The sequence below is a fragment of the Lathyrus oleraceus genome, chromosome 1 (genome assembly GCF_024323335.1).
Source record: "Lathyrus oleraceus cultivar Zhongwan6 chromosome 1, CAAS_Psat_ZW6_1.0, whole genome shotgun sequence".
Taxonomy (NCBI): Eukaryota; Viridiplantae; Streptophyta; class Magnoliopsida; order Fabales; family Fabaceae; genus Lathyrus; species Lathyrus oleraceus.
In genome coordinates, this window is record NC_066579.1 from 141,419,060 (window position 1) to 141,429,582 (window position 10,523).

The 10,523-nt window shown below is 32.1% G+C and overlaps 2 protein-coding genes across 3 annotated transcripts; one reads left to right on the forward strand and one right to left on the reverse strand.

Annotated features, from left to right (window-relative positions):
• Window positions 1–1,769: 1,769 nt before the first annotated feature.
• On the forward strand, window positions 1,770–5,512 carry LOC127122509 (outer plastidial membrane protein porin-like). The gene is made up of 6 exons (XM_051052831.1): window positions 1,770–2,111; window positions 2,243–2,310; window positions 3,046–3,156; window positions 3,962–4,048; window positions 4,140–4,348; window positions 5,004–5,512. The coding sequence occupies exons 1-6, from the start codon at window positions 2,063–2,065 to the stop codon at window positions 5,308–5,310; spliced, it is 831 nt and encodes a 276-aa protein (XP_050908788.1). The 5' UTR covers window positions 1,770–2,062; the 3' UTR covers window positions 5,311–5,512.
• A 2,579-nt stretch (window positions 5,513–8,091) lies between these two features.
• LOC127122516 (hypersensitive-induced response protein 2) lies at window positions 8,092–10,523 on the reverse strand. 2 transcript variants are annotated; one of them, XM_051052839.1, is made up of 5 exons: window positions 10,366–10,523; window positions 9,498–9,695; window positions 9,126–9,246; window positions 8,764–8,952; window positions 8,092–8,651 (listed from the first exon to the last, which is right to left on the reverse strand). In XM_051052839.1, the coding sequence occupies exons 2-5, from the start codon at window positions 9,684–9,686 to the stop codon at window positions 8,290–8,292; spliced, it is 861 nt and encodes a 286-aa protein (XP_050908796.1). In that variant the 5' UTR covers window positions 9,687–9,695; window positions 10,366–10,523; the 3' UTR covers window positions 8,092–8,289. The 2 variants fall into 2 exon arrangements, with proteins under 2 accessions (XP_050908796.1, XP_050908801.1); XM_051052844.1 differs by lacking the exon at window positions 10,366–10,523 and adding an exon at window positions 9,788–10,089.

Genomic DNA, 10,523 nt, shown 5'->3' on the forward strand with positions numbered 1-10,523 from the left:
TGAGTCATGTTTATTTTTTGATTCAAATCAAATGGTCCAGAGGAAATTCCCATGTTTCACACAACTTCTAATTTGAATCATATTTTACATTTGATTCAAATCAAGCCACTGAAAATCCAAATTTAAGAGTTCTAACTTGTGATTCAAGCAACGCCTGTTGAAACGACAAAGTAGCAACTTCCTAGGCTAAAAAAGAAACAATATCATGGATAAAAACAAACTTTTATTCAATTGAGCAATGAGGGTTCCTTGTGGTACATATCAAAATAGCCGAAGCGATTATAACACAAATGAAATGCTAATAACGTACAAACACAAATATTAAATGAGAGACAAATTACAAATATACAATTAGACTTAAGCAACTATATTCAAATTGACAAAACATCAAAACACATGAATGATACCGTGACTGCACGTTCAAGTACGTTCGAGGTTTATACTGATAATATGAAGAATTTCAAAGAAAATTATTATGTGGCTTCCCCTTCATTGAAGTTGCACATGCCATCACGCGTGACAGTCTTTACACCGCACCATCAAAGTTTCTTGACTGATTCCCAAAGTTCTAACGCCAACATCATTTTTCTAGTCGCTGTGGGGACTTGCGATCTTTTGTTTCAGAAGAGGATTATGCACTCTTCTAGAGCATTGCTGAGTTCATTCTACAAGAAGAAATCACAAAGATGTCTACCGAATGCGAAAAACTTCAACAATTTTGGTCTCCAGTGCTACAAGAAAAAGGGATGTCTTTTTTACCGACCTCTTCAGAAGGAGAATGAGATTCCTAATAAGTGTATTGGTGCCCATGTCATTTGAGTAACCTTTTGAAGGAGATGGGAGACAATGTGGAAATGTTTAAGTATCCCCATCTATTGGTTGAAAGAGAGTAACCAATGGCTCAAGGAATAAATGAGATAAACACTGCCTTGATGTCTTCCCCGACGGCGTTGTCTAATACTGAGGTCGCTCTTGTCAACGTGACCCAAGAGATTTACTCTTCTCACAAGACGGTGAATGAGTTAGAGACGTCTTTGAATGTATCTCGAAAATGCTGAAAGAAAGCCCAAGACGACCTTAAGGAAATGCATGAAAATATCGCAATGTCTAAAGAATATGCAAGGTCGGTAAAACAAGGGTATTACATGTTATAAGCCTTTTTTGAAAACGCTTTTAGGCATGTCAAATATTTCCATTAATAGGTGTCGATATTGTAGGAACAAATTCATACCGACCAATAAATTGTTGAAGGAGTCCGATGAATGATGGGATGAGTCGGACTTTTATATATATATATATATATATATATATATATATATATATATATATATATATATATATATATATATATATATATATATAACTTTTTATTTTGTCATTCTTTTTATTTATTTACCGTGTTTTTGTCTTCCACGTGCGTCACCTCAACTCTTTAATTGTCTTTTCTAGAAATGAATTACAATTCAAATGAACTTCTTTAAAGAACATGCCTAACCCTCCTTTTTCCTATTATTTGAACTAAACATATATTTCTTAAATCATTTGTATTTACAACCGCATTTAATCACTAAATTTACAAAAACATTATAAATTTAAATAATTAACTTATCCAAACTAAAGTTATTTTTCCACAAAGAAAACTAATGTATAAAAATATATTTGCTTTACAACATCAATTTTTTTTTTTTCCATTTCCTACATTCAAATAATATTCTCATGTTTTTACTTCTCTCCTATTTATTTAATAAATCAAACAACTCATTCCCTATGAAATTTAAAACCAATCCCAAAATCCAGATCATAGAGAAAACATCAATCAAACGGCCACAGCCATCCAAACCCCTTCCACTTTGCCATCAAACGGTCCACATCCCCTAAAAATAAATAAATAACAATTCTAACTAATAAAAAAATTAAATAAACATTTTCCCAAAAATGGGTGCTGAAATTAGGGTTTCCTCCCGTTAATACATATACTTTTCTCGAATATTTCATTTCACCGTTCAGCTCAAAACCCTTCATCTTCTTCATCTTCCGTTTTCCAAGTTTCTCTGCAGAAGCAATGGCGAAGGGTCCAGGTCTCTACTCTGACATCGGCAAAAAAGCCAGAGGTACTCGATTACTCGCTCTAGATCAATGTTTCTCTTTATTTATTCGGTTATTTATTTAATTTGTTTTCAAATTTTTAGTATATTTCTGAAGAGAAATTCATTTTTGTTGTGTTTTCTTGTTGTTGTTGTAGATCTTCTGTTCAAGGATTACAACACTGACCAGAAGTTCACTCTCACTACTTATTCACCCAATGGAGTTGTAAGTTTTTTTGATTTTTTTGTGTGCAGTTTGTTAGGGATTGTTGTATTTGAAGATTTGTGATTGCAGGGAAGGTTACTTGTGTTGTGATTTTTGTGAGGTGTAATTGATTATTGTGATAACATTGTTGTGTTGTGGGGTGAGTGATTGAATTCAATTTTGTGTGTATGTGTGTTTGTGTTTAGGGTTTGCTTACTTGCTTGATGATGATCTGATTATTCATGATTGTGAGGATGAGTTTAACTTTTTGTTACTCTGTCTGGCTGTTTTGGGAGGAATTGTTGATTATTGTGATAGCAATGTGGTGTTGTGGTATTGGTACTGCCACTTTAGATTCAAGATGTGTTCGGTCATGTTACTGTCTGATGCCGACACGACATTGATTCTTTCAGTTACATCTGGAATTATTACGAGTAGTCTTGTGGCCGGTGTTCGTGTTTGTGTCGGCACATCATAGATTATCATACTTCAATTTTGTGTCTAGTGGTTAATATGTTGCTAGGTGCTTGCATGTTTGTTAGAATGATTCTACTGTTTGTATGTGGCTGTTCTGGGAGATATTATAGAATATTGTGATAATTATTTTGTGTTGTGGCATTGATTAGTATTGTTCTATTGTATGCCTATGTTTGTCTGGGTTTTAACTTGTTGCTAGGTGTTGAACTCTTGGTGCATGGTTCTATGATAATGATTCTTATTTTTTGGAACCTTGTATATATGTGGCTGTTTCTGCAGTCTATAACCACCTCAAGTACCAAAAAGGGTGAGGTTTTTGTTGCTGATGTTAACACGCAGTTGAAGCACAAGAATGTCACTACTGATGTCAAAGTGGACACAGCTTCTAATGTAAGTTCACCATTCTATTCTATGCAATTTTTTTTGTTCACTTTTCTGTTTGTGGTTGATACACATGCTTTTCTATCCTTGTAAGGTGTGGTTTCAGCATAGTTTATATATTTGTGTGTCTTTGTTATACAGTAGGGTGTAAAATAGTTCACAACTCTGTCAAATAACCTCAATGTTCATTCAATAAGTGAGAATTCCTTGTTTGAATTTTGATATCAGCCTCAATGAGCTGAAATGAGTTTTTGTTCAACTTGTCTTGCAAAAGATTATGAAATTGGTTTTTGTGGTTGATACATGTGCTTTTCTACCCTTGAAGGCCAGGTTTTCAGCATGTTTTATATGTTTGCTTGTCTTTGTTATACGGTAGGGTATAAAATAGTTCACAACTCTGCAAATAACCTTAACATTCATTTCAATAAGTGAGAAATGTTTGTTTTGATTTTGATATCAGCCTTGGTGACCTGAAATAAGTTGTATTTTAATTATACCAACTCTGTCCCGAATCATAAGCCCCTTCTGTAGAGTATCCAAATTTAATGCACTTTAACTATTAAACTTGATTTAGATGCAAGCTGTGGGGGATAAGTGACTATTTGAGGAATTTTTGTTTCCATGCTTTGTGCTTCCTTGGGTATTTTTTTAATAGTCAGTGACAAGTCAGGCATCATGATTAATATTTGGCAATGCAAACTGCGTCCATAGGATCCTCACTGCACATCAATATATGTCAATTTACATTTGATCCTTCAAATTACCTGTTTTATTCCTATGCCTTACTACATTTAATTGTGTGTATAAATTGCAGCTCTTCACAACAATCACCGTTAATGAGGCAGCTCCTGGCCTCAAGACTATTCTTAGCTTCAGAGTTCCTGAACAAAGGTCTGGAAAGGTGAGATAATACATTCATTTTGCAAAAAATTCTGAGTCTATGGAAGAAAGCACAAATCACTAATTTGATGAACAAACTTTTGATGAAACAGGTGGAAGTTCAATACTTGCATGACTATGCAGGAGTTTCTGCCAGTGTTGGTTTGACAGCAAACCCAATTGTCAACCTCTCTGGTGTTATTGGAACTAATGTAATTGCTCTCGGTCACGATCTTTCTTACGACACTAAAACAGGCGAATTAACTAAGTTTAATGCTGGTTTGAACTTCACCAAAGATGATTTGGTTGCTTCATTGGTTCTGTAAGTAAATCCCATCCCTCTCTATTAGGAGGTTTCTAATTGAAGTTTCATTTATTTCTATCTAATTTATATAAGTTACATGCACTGACTGACACATACATGGTCACATACCCTGAACACAGCTTTGACACAGACATGCATACACAACCAATAATGTGTAAGAAAATTTAAGTGATCGAATATAACACGGCTCAATGTTTAGTCGGTGTCATCCAGCACGTGTCCGACACCAGAAACACGTTTAATCTGAAGTTTTGTGCTTTCATAGCTCGCAGGAGCTTTAGAATTTTAAAATTAATTGTTAGCTGGTTTTGCTTGCAAATCACTTTTAACATGTTGTATTGTATTTTCTAAGACTTCAAATCTGATTAGCATTTAGATAACACGAGGCGACATTCATTCAGTAGCTGTTTGTTTCCCTTAAGACTTCAAAGCTGATTAGCACTTTTTTGATAACGTGTGAGCCAACGATCATTCAGTAGTTTGTTTCCTATTTTCTGATTTATCAGTTCACCTGTACCCAACCTTGCCTATTTAGAAGAGGCATTACAGTTTTGTTGTAGTAGTTGCCTCTTTAGATGTATAAGCCTGTTTATAAACTCTTCTTCTTAAGTCTTTGTTTGAACTGATTGAATTGTGTGGTAAATTTATGCAGGAATGAGAAAGGTAATGTCCTGAATGCTTCATACTACCATGTTGTCAACCCCTTTACCAAAACAGCTGTTGGTGCTGAGGTAGCTCACCGATTCTCGACCAAAGAGAACACACTCACACTTGGAACTCAGCATGCATTAGATCCATTGACCACCGTGAAAGCCCGATTCAACAACTTTGGAAAGGCAAGCGCCCTTATCCAGCACGAGTGGCGTCCAAAATCATTGTTGACCATTTCTGCTGAGGTGGACACTAAGGCTATTGAGAAGAGTGCAAAGGTTGGATTATCTTTGGCTCTCAAACCTTGAGAGGAATTTTGAGTCCTTTTAATTGAGGTAGGCATTGTTAGCAAAAAGCACATAATTTTCTCTTGAGACTGAATTTGGCGTTTTTTGAAGTCGGAACATAATTGTTGTTAATTCTTGTTGTTTTGATGATTGCATTTTAAGCAATACAGCGGATGTAATAATAAGTAACAGTCTTTCTATAAACAAGAATGTTACTCTTAAATCTTCACAATATTTTGGCATATAATCTTTAGTTGCACTCAGCGGTCGAGCACATTATTTATGTTTTTTCAGCTTGCTTTATAAGCTATTTGCATCTGATGATGCATCTTTTTTGCATTTGCATTTGCATTTTTCAGCTTGTATGTTTTTATAATTCTTCTATAGTTGTGTTATTAAAACACAATTTCAAACACGCATCTACACTTAGTTGTGTTTCAAATGCAGTGGGTTTTTCCTGTTAAAAATTTCAATTGCATTTGATAATTTTGCAAGAAAACAAATACTTTTTATTATCTCCTTGAAGAGATGAGTTCTGATCTTAATGATAAACTTTTATTTTTATGCATTGGCGATTCAATCCATGGAATGGATATGTCCATATTCAATTGCTCTATTTACAGCTTCCTAGTTTTTCCCTTCAAAATTTAGTATTTTAATAAGCCGTCTTAACTTGTTTATATTACAGCTCTGAAATAACTCATTTAATCATTTTTATAATTTGTAATGGGCATAGTATCTTAATTGGTTTTGGCCAATCGGTGGCAACAAAAAGATTCGTAAATTTTGCCTGTTTCTCCCTTTTAAACCAATGACCAATGAGATTATATCAGATTTTGAATTCCTTTTCGATACCAAACTACATGGAATTGAATTGCTCATATAACTTTAGTATTTTTTATTTTATTTTAATATGGTCCAAGTATAATTGGTATTAGTTACTCTAAAACTAATTCATATTTTTATAATTTGACTAATTGACTCGGTTTTTTACTTGCGATTACACATCAAATATCATCAAATACATCTCTTAAAATATACTATAATTTAGTTTTGTTTTTGTATAGAGCGATATTATTTATCTTGTAATATGTTATTTAATAGAATATGAACACATAATTAATCATTTTTCTTTTTCATTTGTAGGACATATAACACACTACATTACCTGAATCCGCAATTATTATAATCACAAGGACAATCTTAACTTTGCAATGACATTAATTTGTGTAAGAAAATACAATACTGGGAAACTACCCGGAAAAAATAACGAAGACGTGTGAAAATTTCCATGTGGCTCTATTGATATAACCGATAATTTCTTATTTTAATTACTACGATTCTTTTGTCATTTTATGTCATAAATTCAAGAAAAATACATTATCAATTAAGGCTGAATGATATTTCATCAACATGAATTTTAGTTGTTATATAAGTATAACCTGTTGGTCTATAGTTCTATTTTAATATTGATATTTTTTTAAATAGAATATAAATTTTATTGACATATAAAAAGTTTATATATTTCCGGTCAAGGATAATTATCAAAATTTTAAAAATATTTGACTTTTCTTTAATAGTATAATTAAATTTTAGAGATAATTAAAATAAAAGTTAATTTCAAAATCTCCAACAAATAATTTTTAGAACAAATCTATTTAAAAAATATTTGACTTTTCTTTAATAGTATAATTAATTTTATAGGTAATTAAAATAAAAGGTAATTTCAAAGTCTTCAACAAATAATTTTTAAAACAAATCTACTTTAAAAATATTTTTAAAATTTTAAGAAAAGTTTAATTCTACTTAAAATTTATTAAGTATTTAATATATAATATAAATTTAATTGATATATAAAAAGCTTTTATAATTCCAGTCAAAATTTTAAAAAGTATTTGACTTTTGTTTAATACTTTCTCCGTTTTTTTTTATTATAAGTCATTTTTGATTTATTACACGTATTAAAAAATATAATAATTGTGATATAAAAAAGAGAAATTACAATTTTTTTTACAAAATTCATTAATCGTATTGAAAAGAAAAATTAATATAATTGAAAAGAGAGAATGATAAATATTTAAGGATATAATAGAAAAATAATATTAATAATTTATTGATATTATAAAACGATTATATTATAGGATAATTTTTTTCTAAAGTGATTAATAATAAATAACGGAGGTAGTATTATTCAATTTTTCTTCAAAATAAAAGTCAAATATTTTTCTTCCAAATTCTTCAACAAAAGTTTACTTCTATTTGAATTTTATTAAATTTTAAAAAAATATTGTTTTCTTCATTTAATCTCTAATTTTTAAGTTTTTTCTTATTATTTAGCTCTTCCAAACACATAAGTAACACTGGTTGTAGGTTTGATTTCAAGTTTTTAACATCAAAATTTATTTTGAATATGTAAAATTATTGATATATTTAATTACTCTCAAGTATTCACTGCAGAATCAAAAACCAAATCATTGAGAAAAATCACGTCCTAATGAAGCAACTATTTAGAAATGTTAAGTTGACGTGATTTTTCAATGCAATCTTGATTAAATTGATGCTCATCCAAATCCATTTGTACACTTATTATACTAAAAACTTTCCTCTCTCAGGTCCAGATTTTGCTTTTTTTGTCAAGTTAATTGAGAGAATCAATTCTCAAAAGTACTTCTATAAAAAAATTAATAAAACATTTTCACAAGATAAACAAAACTTAAATGGCATTTTATTTAACAACTTAAAAAAAAAACCAAGAGAAGTAAATCAGATATAGACTCAGAAAAGATTCATATTTTTGAAAAGTAATAGCAATCCTCTAATTATATTATTAACAAACAAAAATTGAAAATTTGCAAATTACCACTCAAAATATAAAACTAGAGATTCCGATGTTCATCTCTACAATATAATAATAACGTAAAAAAGCAAGCATATTTCAAGCATAAAAAGCATTTATAGTATCTTCAAAAGCACTTTTTTTTGGAAGATCTTCAAAAGCACTTATATGTTTGCAGCATTTCCCTGAAGGAGACCATCCCTTATCTGTACAGCAATGTCTCTAACAGCACCAGGACCATGTGGTATGAACACAGATGAAGATTTCGACGACGCTCCAATTTCCTTCATGGTGTCGAAGTATTGAGTTACCAGCACCATGTCCATGACATCTTTAGCCGATGTTCCGGGTACGTTCTCAGAGAACTGAAGAACACTGTCCCTCAGTCCGTCTACAATAGCTTGACGTTGACGAGCTATACCGAGTCCTGATAGGTACTTGGACTCGGCTTCTCCTTCAGCTTTCTTGATCTGCAATATCTTTTCTGCTTCGGCTTTCTCGTTTGCAGCCAACCTCATTCTTGAGGCTGTTGATAACATCACAAAAAAAAAAGATTCTTATAAGCGCTTATCATATAAGTGCTTTATTAAGCAAAATGTTTCTTTGTTGAGGATCAAACAGGAACTAGAATATATTACCTGCATTGATCTCATTCATTGCTCTCTTGACATTCACATCAGGCTCAATATCAACAATGAGAGTCTGGACTATCTCGTAACCGTAGGTCGACATCGCCTTCTCGAGCTCATCTTCGACGGCCTTTGCTATATCATTCTTCTGCTCAAAGACCGCATCCAGCTCCAACTTTGGCACGCTGGCCCTTATAACTGAAACAATGCAACAAAAATATCATAACCTAGCAACCATTTGACAACACTTTGTACTAAATCGCGTATCATGTGACAGTAGCAGTTTGTCAAAATTCCGCTACGCTATATCCACTATTTGAGAACGCTAATGTCAATAATGGAACGGAGCAGAAAAATCAGTATACACATACCATCGAAAACATATGATTGGATCTGTTCCCTTGTGTTGGTGAGCTTATAAAAGGCATCAGACGCTTTATCAGCGACAGCGCGGTATTGTACAGACGCAACCACATTCACAAAAACATTATCCTAAAAACCAAGTTCATAACAGTCAGATACCAACACAAAATGTCACAGTAAACCACATGCGAAATATCCAACCACCTTTCCAAAGCACAAATTTAACAGTATTATGTTTTCTTAATCTTAAATTAAAAACAGTTTAACAGTATGTTTTCTTAATCTTGAAGTAAAACTGGTTTTGTTAGAAGTGAAAAGTGAAATTTCATGAAGCATAAATCCAAACAAAAGAGTTATAAAGAGAGAATCAATTCAAGGACCTTTGTTTTCGTCTCGCATTTAACATCGAGTTGCTGGACACGAAGCGATAATCCACCAGCTATCTGGTAACCAAGACACCAAGGTAGGCAATGACATCCAGGTTCCAAAACATCAATAAATTTCCCAAATTGCTCCTTTATAGCAACATTGGACTGATCCACTTGGTAGCATCCCAAAGCTTGACCCATTTTCCAATCCTGCAATCAAATATCACAACTCATTATATATTTTGCATCCACCAATCTGTTTAAACTTTTGGAATTTACATCACAAGGATATAACTCCGAACCTCTCAAGCACCGACACCTCTGAATCATTGTACGAAACTCGCACAACACTTGTGATTACATTCAATTTATTTATTTTTTCAAATTATTACGGATGTTGTGTTTCCGGTGTCAGTGCTTCTGCTTCTGATGCAGTTGATTACAGTGTCTAGTGCTGGTATCGTGTGTGGTGTTCCTATGTGTCAGTATAAAAAGTTACTAACACACATAATTTTGTTGTCATGAACTATCAATCAAACCTTAAGAGCCACAAAACCACAAACATAAAAAACATCAAAATAAAAGCAAAAAAACTCACAATTTTAGGTTCAAAAACTCACCACAGAAATTCAAAAGAAACAATTTTGAGTTGATCCCAGAAATCAAAAACAAAAACAAAACAACCCTTTTTAATATAAAAAAACCCCTAAAATCAAGAAAATCAGTTATTCAGTTTTCTGAAAATTCCTAAAATCAAGAAAATCAGTAATTCAGTTTTCTGAAAAATCCTAAAATCAAGAAAATCAGTTATTCAGTTTTCTGAAAAATCCTAAAATCAAGAAAATCAGTAATTCAGTTTTCTGGAGAGAGAGAATTTCACCTTGTTAGCTGGAGGGAGAGAGATAAAAATTGAAAATTTTAGTTAATCAAGCAAGATATATATATACAGGAGAGTAGAGTAAACCGTTTCATGAAGCATATGGTTTGAATCTATCTGTTATTGAAAACGATGTTTAGTAGAAAAACCGTAAAATAACA

Excerpts from the sequence above, each read along its gene's own strand:
- LOC127122509 (XM_051052831.1), top strand. The coding sequence starts at position 2,063 with ATGGCGAAGGGTCCAGGTCTCTACTCTGACATCGGCAAAAAAGCCAGA. Across the intron at positions 2,112-2,242 it reads CATCGGCAAAAAAGCCAGAG|ATCTTCTGTTCAAGGATTAC; the intron begins GTACTCGATTAC and ends TTGTTGTTGTAG. Across the intron at positions 2,311-3,045 it reads CTTATTCACCCAATGGAGTT|TCTATAACCACCTCAAGTAC; the intron begins GTAAGTTTTTTT and ends CTGTTTCTGCAG.
- LOC127122516 (XM_051052839.1), bottom strand. The coding sequence starts at position 9,686 with ATGGGTCAAGCTTTGGGATGCTACCAAGTGGATCAGTCCAATGTTGCT. Across the intron at positions 8,953-9,125 it reads CCAATCATATGTTTTCGATG|TTATAAGGGCCAGCGTGCCA; the intron begins GTATGTGTATAC and ends GCATTGTTTCAG. Across the intron at positions 8,652-8,763 it reads AATGAATGAGATCAATGCAG|CCTCAAGAATGAGGTTGGCT; the intron begins GTAATATATTCT and ends TGTTATCAACAG.